At 35.0% G+C, this 19,840-nt stretch overlaps 2 protein-coding genes across 3 annotated transcripts; both read left to right on the forward strand.

Annotated features, from left to right (window-relative positions):
- Positions 1 to 671: 671 nt before the first annotated feature.
- Positions 672 to 14,253, forward strand: LOC125658090 (monocarboxylate transporter 13-like). Its single transcript, XM_048889197.2, has 4 exons — positions 672 to 1,087; positions 10,095 to 10,238; positions 10,531 to 11,280; positions 13,337 to 14,253. Exons 1-4 carry the CDS (start codon positions 904 to 906, stop codon positions 13,684 to 13,686), a joined length of 1,428 nt encoding a protein of 475 aa, XP_048745154.1. The 5' UTR covers positions 672 to 903; the 3' UTR covers positions 13,687 to 14,253.
- A 171-nt stretch (positions 14,254 to 14,424) lies between these two features.
- LOC125658091 (monocarboxylate transporter 12-like) lies at positions 14,425 to 19,437 on the forward strand. Of its 2 annotated transcripts, none has more exons than XM_048889198.2 (4): positions 14,425 to 14,976; positions 15,225 to 15,368; positions 16,867 to 17,619; positions 17,962 to 19,437. In XM_048889198.2, the coding sequence occupies exons 1-4, from the start codon at positions 14,757 to 14,759 to the stop codon at positions 18,231 to 18,233; spliced, it is 1,389 nt and encodes a 462-aa protein (XP_048745155.2). In that variant the 5' UTR covers positions 14,425 to 14,756; the 3' UTR covers positions 18,234 to 19,437. The 2 variants fall into 2 exon arrangements, with proteins under 2 accessions (XP_048745155.2, XP_048745156.2); XM_048889199.2 differs by having other exon boundaries at positions 15,282 to 15,368.
- Positions 19,438 to 19,840: the final 403 nt, after the last annotated feature.

Consider the following 19,840-nt stretch of genomic DNA (forward strand, 5'->3'; position numbering starts at 1 on the left):
ACATGTCCCCTGTCCCTGGTTTAAATCACAACTCTGATTACGTCAGCCAATTCGATGTGAATTCTTAATTGGTCCCCTATTGTGACATCGCTTTTCCCAAGACCAGTTAAAGGCCGAGAAAATAAGCACCGCTTCAAATTTACCTGGTCTGGTCTGCGGAGATAGTTGAGAATTCTTTATTGTGTAAACAACTATCGTGATATTGAGCTTAAGTTTTCAAAATCGACTTTCACTTCTTATACCTAACGCTTGGGGAAGGACCGGTAACTGCATACTCTGAGGTCTGTCATGATGAAGGCCCTTGTACCTCCCTATCACAAAGTCAGCTTTCTACCATCTTCGCAAGCTAAGTGTCCGGACACTTTGCTTGCGAAGATGGCTTTCTACTGACAGATACGTATATTACTTACTGTGATGAAACCAATTAGACTGTACAACAGTTGTTCAAAAAGTCAAGAGATCTTTATTTCCGACATAAGCCGACCATGTTTTGCAAACAGCACGTTGTAAGGGTGCAGTTTTACAAACGAGTGTAACAGGCGAAAATGCATGATGGTACATTGTAAGCAAACGACAATAGCGACATTAACGAAAGATAGCGATAGAAGGAAATTGTTTAGTGGAAGCGAGTGCAACAAAGAACAGTCATTTTTCGTGCTACTTGAATTCTCTTTTTACGTATCACACTCCATCAATACATACACGTATGACCTGTTTTCTACACACAATTTCTTCATTATTGATTATTATATTCATCATCATAAAAGTGGTGATGACAGTATCATAGATGTGGAAGAACTAGCGATTACAAAGGAAAAGAGGAAAGGAAAAATTATTCTTGCTCTTCTGCGCTCGTTTGTTGGGCTGGACTTTTGAATTGTATTGAGACGAATCATAGTTATAATGCAGACTTCTATAAGTTATCGATGGGTCGTCGTTTTAGCGGCCATGTCTGTTCGCACAATCGTTTATGGCATTACATATACATCAGGAATTGTCTACGTCATAATTCTGCAAAGCTTTGAAACCGGTAAAGCTGAAACGTCATTGATGACATCTTTAGTAACTACTGTCATGTTTACAGCAGGTAAAATTATTCATTTGCAGTTTAAAAATTGATTTTTGCATGATATTTTATTCAATCTCATTCGTGAACGGTGAATATAACAAACAATGATCAATCTCATAACTCCTATATTAAGCAATACAAAATAGAGAGTTGGGCAAACACGGACCCCTGGATATACCAGAGGTGGGATCAGGTGCCTAGAAGTATGTATCCCTGTCGACCGGTCACACCCGCCGTGAGCTCTATATCATAATCAGGTAAACGGAGTTATCCATAGTCAAAATCAGTGTGCCAAGAACAGCCTAACAATCGGTACGAAACACGTCAGACAGCATTTGACCCAACGATAGGTTGTATTGGCAACCTAGATCGTTATAAGGACCATAGAATTTGCGAAATGCTTACTTTAAACGAGATTGTTATACGCCTTCATTTTCTTTCCTATATAAAACTAATACGATTTAAACCAACATTTTTTAAGCTGTTAAACCAATTCTCACACTCATTGTCTAATGACCGGTCAACAGTTTACGAACTGTTGACCGGGCAATAGTCTGCCTTATTTTCATTGGCTACGTAAGTCACGTGATTATCGGTCTGCTGCTTTGTTACGCAATGGCGACGTTCAGTGATTGAACTGATGATGAAATACAGAATTTTTTAGATGAAACGCTAAGCAGGAAAACAAAAAATGTAATGACTGATTATTAATTCGGATATTGGGTATGTTTTCTTTTAAACTAGTGGATACGATTATAAACATACGCAATTACACTGTCTTGTTAAAAGTTCGAAGTCAACAAAGCATGTGCATCTCGTAAAACAACCTATAAAAACTGAAGGTGTATAACAAAACAGTTATAGACTGTATCCTCGGACAACAGCTGTTTTGTTTGACCCTCGAATGGGAACTGTTGCCCGAAACCTACGGCTTCGGGCAACAGATCCGTTCTCGGGTCAAACAAAACAGCCAATAACTGTATACTGTTGGAACCCCTGTACCATCAACTTGCTTCGATTTGAAAACTGATCATAAGCAGAACAAGGTCTTGCGTATCGAATCAGTTGAGAGTTATAAACACCATATGCAGGTGATAATTGAATATTGCTACATAAATATGGGAAGTTGACGATGGAGAAGCTGAAATCATCCTGTTTGTCAGAAAGTTGAGTTGTTAAGTTTGCTGTTAATATCTACTTTCAATAAAATATTTAAGTATGAAGCAGAAGTGGACGACTCTGTGTTGCATGTCGCTATTTTGAGATACTATCTAGCTCTATGAAACGGCCATTGTTTACAGCACTTCCGGTCCGAACTACATTCCCTAGTTTGGTTTTCCTGTTTATTAATAGGGTATGCATGGGTGAAATTGATTCAAAATGTTTTCAACAATATTTATCATTTTAAAAGTATAAACAATATACTAATTTGTTTGATTGGTTTATTTATCAACTCTATTTGAATTTAATGATCAAATATATATGATTTGAAAGAGGTAGGTCTAGGCCCAAACAAGTACCATAGAATACTGTGAACATTTACGAGAGAATAGCATTGTGCCCACCGACATAAAGTCACATTCCATAGAAAAGTACACACCATTAACAAATACTGCGAGATTACAATTAGAAAAGTAAACAATGAGAGATGTCAACAATTATTGTCAACAAGGAACCAGTCCGGCTTGGCGGACCATATATTGACCTACCAGCAACTCGACCAGCTGCAGAGGCATGAAGTATTCAACAGGCCACATCATTCTTCCCTGGAGCCATTCTAGATGTAACGAGTATGAACATACATGTATTTACCATGTTTACTCATCAAAGTGTCTCGCAGGAATTTGAAGTCCTATCAGGGACCTATATACTAAGTATATAGGTCCCTGGTCCTATTCTCCCCTTCCAATATCCAAGAAAACACGTGAAAATTGAATTTAAAAACATTGTAATTCCAATAACAAACAATTTGTTCACCAAAATCTTTTTCATCTAAATTATGTCATTGATCGTTGATGTGATTTCAAAAAGTCGCAACCAAAACTTTTTCAAGTGCATACATCAACAAAATAAGTACACGATAAAGTAAAATTGGTTTAATAAAAATGAAATAATTACTAGATTTAATCATGTCAATGCCTTCTAAAAGAAATTTCATTCATATGGATATTGTAACTGTACAATATTCATGTTACAATATTCATCGCACTATGTTTTTTTTTCTTGCGTAGGAACATGAACAAGCACGACTGTCGGTAATGACGCATCGGGAATTATTTGAATCAGCTGTTTTGTTGTATTGGGGATCATTTCAAAACTAAAGTGATAGAAATAGCGAATGAGTTAAATAGAAAATCTATAATTGCATGATTTAATATTTGATATTTCGTTGAAATTGTGATATATTCGCTAGGCAAGCCTCGCAAATAAATATACTATTTCAACTCGTTGGATAGAGCAAATATCAAATCATGGTCAATATAGATATCCTCTATATATATTAATGAATTTGATAAATATTCAAGCATATTAAATTATGTGTTAGATGCGATCTATGCGATTATATACATCCCATTACCATCGGTATAGATTGCTTGTTCTTTTACGTCCCATTTTAAAATTATTTACTCATGCAGAGACCTTACCATCTGTACGTAAATTGTCACACAACTTCTAATGCCTGGCTCTTGCATAATTGGCGAAAGAGCATTCCCTACCTACAGTGTATTTTAAACGTCTTAGGTCAGATAGAAAGATAAATAGAGAGAGAGAGATAGAGAGGCGGTTGATACTTAGCATTTGTTGGGTAGTTTTATTGACTGTCTTTTTAATGGTCTCTTGCTTCCCATAGTGAACACTAACAGGCACTTGACGTGTGGATAGTGGGTATAGATCTTATGTACATACTCCCATCCCCGCCGATTACCTTCATAACTCCTTTTGAAAAATGGATTTCTTCTTTCTATAAGCTTTTGAGATGACCACTTTTGAATACTAATGTATAACGGTTCGCAAGAAGTTGGGGGTTACCCGCTTTCAAACCGATTCACGGCGTATAAACAACTTTACCAAAGGACTTTCGGTGAATGTTTCGTCAGGCTAATGTAGCTCTACTTGTGTTTATACCCCTTTCTATTCTTTATCTATATTAATGACCTAAAAGAGTTTTTGATAGAAAAAATATTGTTGGTTTACAAAGTATTAGTACTTTTATCAAAGATGAGTTGTTTTTGTACCCAAAGCGTTCAATATTATTTTACGCTGATGACAGTTTATATTATGGCAGAGACCGCAGATGAAAAAGCATTAGATGAGTTTCATGTGTACTGTTCTCAATGGAAATTGAGTGTAAATGTTGAGAAAAAAAAAGGTGTTAGTGTTTTCAAAAGGCCCTAAGTCTAGATATATTTTTATTACAACAATAATGTTGTTGAAAGTGTGAATGAATTCAAATATACACCAACACCAGTTTGATAAAGTAGTAATGCCAATACTACTATATGGCAGTACAATTTGGGGGTACGAAAATTTGGATGTTATTGAATGAGTACATTTAAAATTTCTGAAATATATTTTACATATGAAAAGTAGTACGCCAGCATATATGGTCTATGGTGAATCAGGTCGTTTTCCTCTGTCTTTCACTATATATTCAAGGATGATCTCGTATTGGGCAAAAAATGTTTCAAGGCCAAGAAAATAAAACTATGTTTACTGTATATAGGTATTTATTTAATGAGAGAGTGAACTCATGGGTTGTTTTTATAAGAAATATTAAAAATAAAAGAATAGATTACTACTGTAATTAAACAAAGACTAAAAGACAGGTTTATGCAGAAGTGGACAAATGATATGAATAATTCGTCAACGGGTCAAATCTATAAAACCTTTAAGCTAAACTTTGGCTTCAAGAAATACTTAAGCATTTTTTCGAAAAAAAAATTTGGAAACCTCTTGTTAAATTCAGATCAACAAACTACCATTCACCCATAGCGGTAGATAGGTGATATGGAGGTAGATAGGTGATATGGAGGTAGATAGGTGTATGGAATTTCAGCAATTGATAGAAATTGCACACTCTGTAATATTGGTAAATTAGCCGATGAATACCACTTTATCTTAGTATGTAAATCCCTATCCACTTTACGGAAAGAGTGATTGGCTTCTAGATATTGTCATGTACCAAATACACTGAAATTTAGAGAATTAATAACAACTTTGAAACATTAAAATAAACTATGTATATTTATTTCTAAAATCCAGGAGTTAGTCTGCTTTCCTCCCTAACATGTGTATTCATTAAATGTCCGAATCTCTTTGTATGCATTATGCCCCCACCTCTATTTCGTGTTAATGAACTATGTGCATGTATTATTCATATATCTGTACCCTTGGAAATAGTGTTTACATATTTACAAAATCAAACTTATGTACTATTGTGAATGGTTTAAGCGAATAAATGAAATGAAATGTCTATCAAAACCCCATGTCATCAGTTTTATTATTCGTATTCTGGCGTGTTCCATTGGCAGCCGTGCAGGAGGTCAAGGCATCATTTGTAGTTGATTAGATCGCGTCGATCTTCAAAGACCTCGGCCCTTTCTTAGCAATGAGTGATATACAAAAGACTCTAAATTGTCAAAGGTGCGTGTTTTTAACAAGACGTCCACGGGACAACACTCACTTGAGTCAACTTTGTCATGTTGTTCTTTCAAAGATTTTATAAGAATTTTACCCTTTTTATTCCCACGAAGATTTTTGAACCATTATAATGACCCCATTGAAACCAAATGATTTAACCCAACTTGAAATCACACAATATAAGGATGCGTTATAAAATCCATGTATCATGTAAATTTACATCCCCGATTTAACCCCAAACTAACCCCATGGTTCATATTTAAAAAGACGATTTTCAAAATTTCCCAATACATTCTCATGAAAAGGTGAAGACATAGAACAGTTATCAATCTCATAACTTCTATATAGGAATACAAAATAAAGAGTAGGGCAAACGCGGACCCCTGAACATACCAGAGGTGGGATCAGGTGCGGAGGAGTATACATCCCCTGTCGACCGGCCACACCTGCTGTGAGCCCTATATCTCGATCTCTATCCGGGTAATCCACAGTCAAAATCAGGGTGTAAAGATTGACCTCAGTTGGTATAAAACATATCAGACTAAATTTTACACAGTGATAGGTTATATTGGTAAATTAGATCGTTGTAACGACCATAAAATTTAAGAACTGCTGACTACTACTCTCGAGAAGAAATTTAAGAAAAACTCTTTTTGTGACCCCACCCTACCCTTTGCGACACAGATGATAAGCTCGTTTGGGCCCGAACTCTGTGATACCATTAATATAAAAAGGGGTCTAAACTCTTACCCAGATAAAAAACAACAACTACCATCTCGCTTCAAATGCCTGAAGAATCAGAAACTAGGTGCGGTATGCGTAATTTACCGATCTCCTTGCATAGATTAATGTTTTAACTACTTGCATGCCACATTTCAAGCAACATGTTATAAAAATAATAGATATATGTCATCGTTCACTCGATTTCACTTGTTTATTTTTACTAGGATATCTACCGGTCCAGGTCACCGAATTGTTTTTCACCTATGACAGCAGCGAAATTCAGACTAGTGTGGAAGATTTTGGACCTATAAATTAAAGTTTCACATCAAATATCCGCTACTTACTTCCTCATACTTTAATAAAGTTCTCTATGTTCGCCGTATCTGGGTCGATAATTTTACAAAACATCAACTCCTCTGACTGAGAAAAAAATGAGCCGTGTAATGTCTGCACGAAGAACATTATCAAAGTATGAGGAAGTAAGTAGAGTACATTTTGAAATACACCCGAAATCCAAAAAAAAAAAAAAAAAACTTTAAAGGGGAAAATGGGTAACAATAATCAAAATGAAATAAAATAAACAAACTTAAGAAATAATGTTCAATTTCCTTCTCTAGGTGCAATATCACAAGAGCAATGTTTTTATCAATTTCAAGGTATTTGAGATTTTAAGTATATCGGGTATTTAGTGCGTTCATTAAAATGACAGATCTTGTCAACAGTTGATGCTGCTGAGAAAAAAATGAGCCGTGTAACGTCTGCACGAAGAACATTATCAAAGTATGAGGAAGTAAGTAGAGTACATTTGATGTGAAATTTTAATTGACCAATACAAAACTTTCTTACAAAATGACCATACTCGGACCCATGATCAACTTCCCGAGGGTATATAGATTGGTTGGATGGTTAAATATTGTTTAACGTCGCACTCAAGAATTTTTTGCTCATATGGATACGTCACCATTGCCAGTGAAAGGCTGTAGGCTATGCTCGGCGCTTACGGCCTTTGAGTTGGGAGGGATCGTGCTACACCTGCAGTGGGACGGGGCCTCGGTTTTGAAATCCGAAGGACCACCCCATTTAAATGCCTCTTACGACATTCAAGGGGTACTGAGGACTTATTCTAAACCGGATCCCCAAGGGATATAGATTGTATTTGTACCATTTTGTTGTAGTGTAAACAAAGGGTGGATCTAAATATGAGTGAATGTAACAACATATTTGTCAATAACTGTTCAAATGAAAACAAAAGTTTAATACTCTATTAATCAAACTTAGCACTGATACATAAGTATTTAATTCTATCAGTTGATCCTGATAGATGAGTTTTCACATGTTTGCTACATGTTTGGTGATAATGCCCACACGCACGTTCAATAATGTAAAAACATACCAAAAATATCCCCATTTTGGACTAACTTATTCAAATATTTTGAATATGCTACTAATTTTTGATAGTTTTATTGTCCTTTTGAGCACATTGCATGACATTTTACAACATTTCTTGCGTTTCTCATAGTCAGTATATTACTATCGGAGAATCGAATGGGAAAATCAGTCAGGTGTCATAAACACATCTTGGATATGTATGGGCAGAGTAAGACAGAGGATGAGGAAGAAATATGGCAGACTTCTTGGTTAATTTCTTACAGCTACATATATGTGCATTTTATGATGTCAGTAAAGCTTTAAAGTAACTGATCCCGATTACAATTTATAGCACAAAAAAGTAGGTTCGCAGAAAAAATCTCTCGCTAATAATTGAAATCGTGTGTGACTACCACAATCTGATATAAAATGAAAACCAAATAATAATGATGACTTTGGATACATCATATTTTAAATAAGTTTATCATTTATAATGTAGGCCATTATTTTTTTTTTTTAAGGGGATTTATTGTTCTTCTTTTAATAAGTGGATTTGAATATAAACATCTGGCTCCCAAAACCGTGTTTGTTTATATATGTAAGTACATGTATCTAGAGTGAGACGAATGCGTGCTTATTTCATAGGAAATAAGCCAGGAAACCAGGAAACTACATGCAGAGGTGAAAACACCAAGATTTCTGAAATATATGTCAAAAGCATTCAAGATTTTGACACAATTATGTTAATTTAGAGAGCAAGCACAAAGAAGAAAGAACGGAACATTTTCCATGTAAGCTATTTTCACAGAAGCCCTCAACTTTGGCGCCCTGCTGATAGTTGAGTCACGTAACATGTAAACATAAACAGGGCTCGTGCTTTCTTAGAAAATGAAAACTTTAGATGCCTTTGTATGTTTATCAAGATATAAAAGTTATAGACTCTCTGCAAATTTTACTCAAATCGGATTAGAAATATTTAAGTTAATGAATAACAAAGGTCCCATCACAAGCTAATGTAAATAATGGCAACACGAAAGCATGGACTCCCTGCAGACTATTGGTAACACGTTCAGCAAGAAAGAAAGAGATGATAGATAGGGAACGGGGGAATGAGAACCAGTTTGAGCGATGGGTCGACTTTTGTAATAAAATCCTGTTCATTTGTGATGCTTCAAAGATTATCATCACGTACACGCGCATATTATATATATATATATATATATATATATATATATATATATAAAAAACTCTAAACACAGTCGTGTTTATTTCTCATAGCAACGTAACGCACGACTACATACGCGAAAGTACTATGACGTCACAGTAAATATTATAAACGTCAAAGTTTATATTGCGCGAAAAACTGGGATAACCTTATACCAAAGGCATGTTTTGAACTTGTCATTAATTAGAAGAGAAACTGGTGACCCTGTTGCTATTTATTTCTATACGGATTCTCATAGTATTTTCATAGTATTTCTCATAGTATTTTCTATAATAGAAATAGAAAAACTTTACAAAGATGACATTTATCGTCGCTTTAGAGAAAATTTATGGAAGAAAAAATTAAATACTTATGTACCACACGGAATAAACAGAAGGGAACATTTTTGTCTTTAATAATTAATGTCTTGTAAGACTTGTACGCAAAGAACGTGTTGTAATAACTGATTATAACAATATTGATGTATTTACGATTAGCTACTTACTGTAATATTTCTTGTTTGCATTCACTTAGGCCAGTAGTTGACTGCTTTGTGAACATACATTTTTAAAATTCTGTTTCATTACTAATACCAAATATTTAATTGTACTCAGTCATATTTTAGGATGTGTCCACGAGGTCGGGTGAGTATTGTTCATTTTATTATTACGACTCTTACCTTTCTCAAATGTTTTTCGCGCAATATCAACTTTGACGTTTATAATATTTACTGTGACGTCATAGTACTTTCGCGTATGTAGTCGTGCGTTACGTTGCTATGAGAAATAAACACGACTGAAGAAGACCGGTAACACGGTCGAAATATTTCAACAAAGTGTTTAGAGTTTTTTCTGTATTTTACTTCCAAAAAAGAGACTTTTTAATATATATATATATATATATATATATATATATATATATATATATATATGGAAGTGAGAAATTAACATGCTGATGTAGGCCCTAGTATGTGCTGAAATTAACAATTTGGAGCTTCAAAGAGTTATCACAGAGAAAACAGCTGGAAATATAATTATTTTGTTATTTCCGATCTATCCTCATGATAATGATGATTGATTTTAAATCTAGGTCCTCTAAGTGGACGGTTGTTGAAAACTTTTGGATGGCGGATCACAGCTGTTAGTGGCGGATTGGTGGCAGGAATAGGACTCCTCCTGTGTTCACTGTCTTCAAGACTTACTTTTCTCATTTTATCGTATGGTTTTGTCACAGGTAAATGTGATTGTACAATGTAAATAGTAATTAACTCTTTGTCTTATGATTAACATTGGTTAAATAAAATGAACAATTTGAATGTCTATTTTTATAACCATAATGTTGATTTCATACACACTATATTTGTAATAATGAGCTACACATAGCAACATTGAAATTAAGAAAGAAATCTATTTTTCAAAGTTTATTCTGTAAGCAAAATCATTAATCGCAATGAAGTCTGAAAAAATATTTGAGTAGTACATTTTTTTTTTGTAAATGACCTGTTACTCTAACCATCGAATTGCAGGATTTGGATGCGGTATGACTTACATGGTTGCCTGTATAGCAGTTCCTGCCCATTTCCTTGGCCATCCTCGGCAGAAGATCGCCGTAGCATTGGCATCTTGTGGCACAGGGGTTGGAACGTTCGTGTTTTCGCCAATAATTCAAGTGATCGACTCCACATACGGCTGGAGAGGTCTTTTCGTAATTTTGGCGGGAGTTGCCTTGCAATTCTGCATCATTGGACTCCTTTTTCGACCAGTATCGCCCTCAACATCTGAAACGTGTGAAAAAATGACGGCGACATGGACCTTTATGAGAAACCCTGATTTTTATGCGACACATCTTGGTTTCTTTTTGACCACCTTTGGAGATTCCATTATTTTTGGTCATCTTGGCGAGTATGTAGAAACTTTAGGTCTAACTAATGACAAGGGAGCCTACCTCTACTCTTTTATTGGCATATCAGTGGTGATTCTGAAACTATTGCAGGGTGCTGTTTTAGATAACAGAGTGTCGGTCTTCATGCCAATGAAGCTAGCCATTATTTTCTTCTTACTGGGGGGCGTTGCCACTGCGTTTTTGTTGCTTTCGGAAGAATACAGCGTTTTGGTAATTTACTCAATTTTCTTTGGGGCCAATACTGCAGCAAATGGGGGAGCCATTGTTGTTGGTATTTTAGAAACTTATTACGGATTTGAAAATTTAGAATTAACCTTTGGAATGTATCTTGGTGTGTTGGGGATCGGGAATCTTCTTGGCGCTCCAATAGCTGGTAAGAAACATACTAAAGGTACTAGTAATGGATGCCTAACTTTAAGTTGTCGAATATTTTCTCTAAAGGACATACTTATCAATATGTAAATTCTGGACCCACAAACTGAATAAATATGCCAACCAATTCGTTCACTACGGTGGCTGGTTTAGGAGAGGTGGAAGAATTTTTTCTCCAAAATTCGTTCCCACGAAATTAATTTCGTTCCCAAAAAATAAAATTCGTTTCAACGAAATAAAATTCGTTCCCACGAAATAAGGTACATGTATTCTCAATATTCACTTGTCAATGGATTACTAAGATTGTGGATAAGTCCATAACTTATAATCACTAGTCCAGATAAAGAGTAAAAAAAATGAAACTTTATTTTGCTTTATGCGCATCTGGTGCATCAAAATTGGTACCGTATAAGTTTTACATTATAGGCCTGTATTAATCAACCTTGAAGCATCATAGGACACCTTTATCAGTAAAATAATCCTTAGTATGCAGTATGATCATGTACTCTGCTCTTATCAACAGAGAGTAACCTATATTCTATGCTATATATTTCTCAGTTTTAAAATCCATTGCTTTTTTCGCAGACAATACAGGGGCTTTAGCGGGTGGAGCCCCAATATCATAGACCAATATTTTGTGTGCATGCATTAAAAAATCTTGAAATAATTGAAATAGGTTTTTCTTATTTCCAAGTTTTCTCTATTATAACAAATTGAAGCTTTAGTTTAATTTAAACCTCTCGATTGTCTAAAATTGGAGCCCTTGAAAGTGCACGGAAGGCCTAGGGTGTTGGGGGCGAGATCAAATGTTCAATATCTGACAAAAAAACTAAATTTACATTGTTTTCACCAAGGATCCCCCAACCCCCTTAAAACTAAATATGATGAATGTTTAAACTAATCGATTAACAAGTAAAAACATACGCATATGAATTACACTCTGTAAAACTTTTCAACTGTTAAACCACAAATGAAAGTTTACATTAAAACTATGATATGTTCATTAAAATGTAATGTTAGTATGTGGTTTTTAACAATCACTTGTCCTTTTTTCTTTTTCCACTAAAGTGTAATCGATGTCGGATGACAGAAACTTACGGGAGTGTTTAAACCCCTCCCTATAACTATTTGAATTTAGACTTTTTTTCTTCCGACATTGATCTTTTGATCTAGCCCCTTAATGTTCCCAAATGACAACAGATGTTCGTCACACTTCAGAATGAAAGAACAGTCATATATACATGCATATGGATGAACTAACTTAGTTACTTAACTTAATTACTAAACTTGCAGATTTATTGTGGATTGCATAATTGCAAGAGATACGATAATGTGTGTTAGATAAATTTATATCAATAATGAGTTTTGTTAATGTATCGATAGGTAATGAAAGTTAACGTACGTAATCTTAATTTTAAATAATTCGTGCCGGTAAGTGAGAAAGTTTCATTGTATCTGGGTTCTCTCTTCCACCAATAAAAACTGGGCGCCACCAAATAGCTGAAAAATTGTTGAGTGTGACGGAAAACAGCAAACCAATCAATCAATAAATAATTCGTGGGAACGAATTTTATTCCGTGGGAATGAATTTTATTTCGTGGTAACGAATTTGATTTCGTGGGAACGAAATTAATTTCGTGGGAACGAATTTTTATTTCTTGGGAACGAATTTGATTTCGTGGGAACGAATTTAAAAAAACAACCAAACTCTCTTCCACCTGTCCTAAACCAGCCACCGTAATGTTACATGTATATGTTTTCAGGCGCGTATGAATCCATCGCGTTTTTGGATTTATTGACGTGTAAATTCTCGTTTGACTTTATTTTTGTCCGATCAAAACAATTATGATAAAATAACATTAGAATTATAGTACATAAAATTTTAATCCAACTAATTACACTGTATATGTATATTGTAATGGGTGGAATGTAATTTTTTTTTAGTGTTTCAGTGAAATCAGATTTCCACAGAAAATTGATAAATGTTGTGCATCATATTGGTGTCCATGTATAAAAGGATATATATCATACTAATACAATCTACATACGATTGATAGGTACTTTGTTTGAGCTCTGTGATTCCTACACACCGGTACTGATCATGGTTTGTGTATCCAAAGTCCTCAGTTGCTTCCTGCTGTTACTTGTATACAAGGTCTGCCCAGGGAAACCTACGGTCAAAAGTCTAGAAATTAGCTCACCGAAAAAGGAAGCAAATTCTAAGATCTATTTTGGAGGAGTTGTGGACAACAATGCGGAAGAGAAATATCCTTTATTGATGGAGGGGAATCCTCCTGAATATTCCCGGACGGGAAACACATACAGTGATCTGAAGATCCTCGAAAAAGAGACAATTGGCGGTGTTCACTCTAACTTTTCACTAGAAGTGGTAGAAAATCTGACGTGATATGGAGTTGTTTTAATGTTCTTCAAATACATGTATTATATAATACTAACATTACGATCGCCTTACAGTATTAGGCCACTTCTTATTCTGTAGATGACTGCAAATTGTCGTCAAGCTCAATTGACTATACATGTATTGTGGAAGTCTATCACGGAATTAGGCATGACAAATTATCGATTGATTGATTGAATATTGTTTGACGTCCCTCTCGAGAATATTTCACTTATATGGAGACGTCACCTTTGCCAGTGAAGAGCTGCAAATTTTAGGCCTATGCTCGGCGCTTATGGCCATTGAGCAGGGGGGGGGGGGGGGGTGTCTTTATCGTGCCCACACCTGCTGTGACACGGGACCTCGGTTTTGCGATCTCATCCAAAGGACCGCACCATTTAGTCTACTCTTACGACAAGAAAGGGGTTACTGATGACCTATTTTAACCCGGATCGATATTTGCAGAAATTTAGTCGGTGTTCATGCAAAAAACATTTTTAACCCTCCAGAAAAATATTATATAAGGTTACAGCAAATATTGTTCATGTACATGATAAATGGTATCAACAAATTTTCTTTCTGTCCGACACATATTTTTACTGATCTTTAATCTACTATAATATTTATACAATTACATATATTCATCTATTGTAAAAGAATTTCACCTGAGAAGAATTTCAGTTTTAATCATGCTTACGATTTATGATTCTATAATTTTCTCTCCTTTATTTGGTTAATTTTGTATGTTATACGGAAATATCTTTTTATGGGTGGAATTATTCATGTAATACAAGCAGGACTACTTAATCATTACATGACATTCAAAAAGAAGGTATGTAGTCGATGAAAAATATGGGGAAAAACCCATAATAAATGTGCTCCTATTTATGAAAAAGTGAACAACTTTGTATACGAGATGCGCGATCATCAAACGTTAAACAAAGAGATATTTGTTTCTTTGTATTATCTACATCCCATCACATTACAATAACTAATCATAGGATATGAAAATGACTGGCATACTCGTATTCAATGCTGGCGGTACACGTTAGAATAAATGCTCTTCAGTTGAAAGTTCTATGAGTAGTGCTACATATATGATAACATCAGTGATAATGTTGAGCTGTATAACTTATAGATGGATCGTCGCTTTGGCAGCTATGTCCATTCGTGCTATTGTTTACGGAATTACGTATACGTCAGGAATTGTTTACGTCATAGTATTGAAAAACTTTCAGACAGGTAGAGCAGAAACATCGTGGGTCTCGTCTATAATAACTACTGTCATGTATGCAGCAGGTAAGACCATGTTTCGGTTGAAAGTTTAGAATTAAAGTCTTGAATCTTAGCAAAATCAATTATAAACTTATGTTCTAAATGTTGAACTATTGTTAACTCCTATTCAAATGTTTACAAATTCATCTCCACAGTGCAGCGAATCATATGATATGAATCAGACAAATGCAATTGTAAATTTGATGTATTTATGAAATATTTGCAGTACATATTTTTAAAAAAAAATGAAATCTTTTTTTGGTTTTATTTAGGTCTCTTAAGTGGGCGTATGCTCAAAGCGTTTGAGTGGCGGATTATTATATTTGCAGGAGGTTTGGTAGCAGGGACTGGATTGATTCTGAGTTCCCTATCTTCACGACTTTCATATCTCATTCTGTCTTATGGTTTTGTTACAGGTAAATCAATCATATATCGTATTGTGCCACAACATACATGTATGCCAAAAGTGTTGTAAAAGAAATGTGGATTCTAAAAAATTCTAAAGAACTTTTAGGAAATGTGAAATTACAAAACTTTTCTCAAATCAACAACATCAAAACGAATGACTTTTCAACACTTTACACGACCATTCCTCACGATAAATTATTAAAGACTAGGCTTTTTGACGTCATATACTTTGATAAAAATGGGAAAAGGAAATATTCATATACATCTATGTTGATCAGTTCATCTGAAACATTACTTCGTTGAATGCCACTGTGATTCTACGCACAAGTACTCTGAAGTTGAAATAAGAATATGCTGGGGTTCTTTATTGACAATATCCTCGTAGTCTTTGGTGATCAGGTCTTCCAACAGTCTGTTACAATTCCTATGGGAACAAATTGTGCTCCTTTATTAGCTGATCTGTTCTCATATTCGTACGAGGCAGAATTTATTGAAAAGCTTCTACATGAGAAGACAAAATCTCTTGTTGTGACATTCAACTCGAAGTTTAGACATATCAATGACGTTTTATTTATAACAAAACCCATTTTCATTCATATGCCGAATTGATATATCCCAGTGAACTCGAACTAAAACTAAAAGACACAACAAAGTCTTCCACAACAACTTTTAACTTCATGACAATTTTCCGTATTTATGCAAGAATATTCCATTATCACCTACATATGGTTTTTATGTCTCTCAACTAATTCAATACCAAAAGGATCTTCTGCGTATAATTAGTTTTTAAATCGCGACAACTACTGACAGGGGTTCCAACAGTCTCGTTGAAAGTAAGCATATTGCAAATATTATGGTCGTTATAACGATTTAATTTGTAAATGCAACCTGTTATTAGGTCGAATTATCTGATATGTTTCATACCAATTATTAGGCCGTTCTTGACATACTGATTTTAACTAGGATTACTCCGTTTACATGATCAAAATATAGGGCTCATGGCAGGTGTGACCGGTAAACAGGGAATTGTTACTGTCAGACACCTGATCCCACCTCTAGTGTGTTCAGGGGTCCGTGTTTACCATTCTCTTAAGTTTGTATTTTTTTGTGCGAATTATGAGATTGATCACTGTTTTTCATCTTCATATTTTCATTCAACTAAATCATATAGATACATACGAATGAAATAATTATATTGTATACATTATTACTACAGATAATTGCTTACATTAAATATGTATTATATTATACATATGTATTCAATATACACTGTATAAGTAAAAAGTATCGTTATGGAAATGATGTAGAATGATAGTGAAAAGTATAGTAATTGATGAAAGCAAATACATTTCAGTCAGAATTAAACTTGTTCGAAAGCAACAACCTTGTATATGGATATGAACCAGTCCTATGATTTTAAGTTGAGATCATGGTTATTCCAGTTGAATGAATTACAAAACATAAATGTCAGACATCCCAAGCTTTCCCGTTTCTATTTCTCTAAAGGTTTCGGCTGTGGTATGGCCTATATAGTAGCATGCATAGCTGTTCCCACTCATTTTCGTGGTCACTCTCGACAAAGGATCGCCGTGGCATTAGGATCGTGTGGCACCGGGATTGGCACGCTCGTCTTCTCTCCTGTCATACAGGTGGTGGACTCTCGGTATGGATGGAGGGGTTTGTTCATAATTCTGGCTGGAGTTGCTGTTCAGATGTGTACCCTTGGATTATTTCTTCGACCAGTTTCCTGCACAGAGTCCAGAAAACCTGAAGAAATCAAAACGCCAACATGGAACTTTATGAGAAATCCTGGTTTTTATGTTACTCACCTTGGCTTCTTTTTGTCTGCGTTTGCAGATTCCGTAATTTATGGGCACCTCGGAGAATATGCAGAAACTTTGGGAGTATCGAACGAGAAGGGAGCATATCTTTACTCTTTCATCGGCGTATCAGTAACGGTTTTAACATTACTACAAGGCGCTGCGTTAGACGCCAGAGCGTCGGCTTTCTTGCCAATGAAGCTAGCCATTATTTTCTTTCTACTAGGAGGTGTTGCCACTGCTTTTCTATTGCTTGTAGATAACTATATTACGTTGATAATCTACGCAGCTTTGTTTGGGGCCAACAGCGCGGCATCTGGAGGAGCCATTGCTGTTGGTATTTTGGAAATTTATTACGGATGTGAAAATCTAGAATTAACCCTGGGAGTAAACAATGCATCTATTGGCATCGGCACTCTGCTTGGAGCGCCTGTGGCAGGTAACACCCTTGCTTTTAATATACAATTAACGTGTGGTCAATGAAAGAAGTTATGTAAGTCACTCTTACAGCTGTACTGTATATAAGTAACATGTTGAAAATATTATAAGAGGTTTGAAAATACTGGAAATTCCACAATATTGTATAATCAGTCTACATTTATTTGCTGCATAAAACGAATGTGGTTATATCAAATCAAGTAAATTTACATGGAAATTTTCTCCAAATTTGCAAGGGAACAAAATATATTTCAAGTAACGTGCATTAAATGCATACATTAATTAATTAATTAGTTTGATGGTAAAATTATAAAACAAAACAACATTCTGACTTCTTTTCCAGGTATGGTGTTCGAGTTACATGACTCATACACACCTGTACTAATTATGGTTTGCGTGTCCAAGGTTCTTAGCAGCTTACTGTTTTTGTTGGTCTATGTTATCTGCCCGGATATACAAAGAGTGATTGATATTGACGTTCGATGTCCAATAGAGGAAACAAATCACAACGAAAGTAAAGGAAATATTCCGAACATGAATGCTGAGGATGAGGAAACCGCACTACTGACTTCTTATTCTGAAATGGAAAGGGGTGACACGGAAAAACGATCTTAAAATAGAACAGAACCGCCTTAATAAAACTGTTACCAAAACTGAGGGGTGTGTTGAGACTATATCTAACCTTAAAGTCTAATACATGTAGTAATCCAAATGGACAGCATAGTCTCCTGAAATCAAATTATAACTTCTTATGGTCAGGCAAAAATACATGCCTCTTAGAAAAAATCCTTCTAGATATTTCAACATAATAGTAAATCACTTTAGTTTCTTTTCAGTTTTACATGTATAGGAATTTACAATATAATTCACAAATACAACCTTTCATTAGGTCGAATGCTGTCTGACGTGTTTCACACCAATTGTTAGGCCGTTCTCTACATAGTAATTTTAACTACGGATTACTTCGTCTACCTTATCAAAATATAGGGCTCACGACGGGTGTAACCGATAACAGGAAATGTTATCTCGTCCTAGGTACCTGACCCCACCTCTGTTGTGTCCAGGGGTCCTTGTTTGCTCTACTTTTAATTTTGTATTCTTTGTGGGAATGATGGGACTGATCTTTGTCCGTTATCTTCACTTTTTCGTGTGTTATATGATGCGGTTTGTGGTGATGTTGTTCGTAGTTATTGTCCTATGTCTCTGAAATTTTCAACTGAAATAGTTTTTTTTTCAGTGTACATACCGTACACATTTTTGTCACTAATAATTTCCCCTGACTTTTTTCGGTCTCTAAGCTTAAAAAAACTTTTATAAGCAACGCAATTACACTTAGCTTCTCCTCCGTCAACTTCTCATTTTTTATGAAGCAATATTCATTGTCACCTGCATATAGTGTTTATGTCTTGCAATTGATTCGATAGGCAAAAGCATGTTCTGAATATGCTCAGTTTTTAAATCGAGACAAACTACTGATAAATGCATTGATGTTTCAACAGTCTCGTTTAAAGTCAGAATTTCGCAAATTCCAAGTCGTTATAACGATCTAATTTATAATTATACAACCTGTAATTGGGTCAAATGCTGTCCGTCGTGTTTCATACCAACTGTTAGGCCGTTCTTTACAAACTGAATATCACTTCGTTTACCTGTTCAAAATATAGGGCTGACGTCTGATATGACCGGTCGACAGGAGATGCTTACTTTTTGGCCACCTTTTTTGCTTCGGTTTTATAATCTAGTACTGGGAGGCACTCTTTCCTTTCATGTTTATGATGATTATGTAATTATGTGTGCAATAAAGCCAGTTTGACCCAGATGGTTATGTATAATGTGTATTGTGATTGGCCTCCCAGTTTTTTCATAACTACACTCTTATTACGTCATTTTTTCAATAAATGACAATTTTGGAAAACATAAAACTGTGTTCTGTTGTTTGAAGAAAAAAACCCAAAAAACAAGCTTCATCAAAGGCAGCATGCTTATAACAAGCATTTCGAGAAGTTTTACTTAAAGGCAAATTACAATTGATAATAATTATTAACAATCAATAATTGAAAAAAAATTGTAACAACAGCAAAATACTAACTTTTGGTAGGTGAACAATAAATCCCAACAAAATCTACACACACAAAAATAGTAGGCCTATTTCCAAAATCACTACGATAATAAAATTCAAAATGCATAAAAAGTCTAACCAGAGCTTCGTTTTTTAATCAGAA

This window comes from Ostrea edulis, chromosome 9 (genome assembly GCF_947568905.1).
Source record: "Ostrea edulis chromosome 9, xbOstEdul1.1, whole genome shotgun sequence".
Classification (NCBI taxonomy): Eukaryota; Metazoa; Mollusca; class Bivalvia; order Ostreida; family Ostreidae; genus Ostrea; species Ostrea edulis.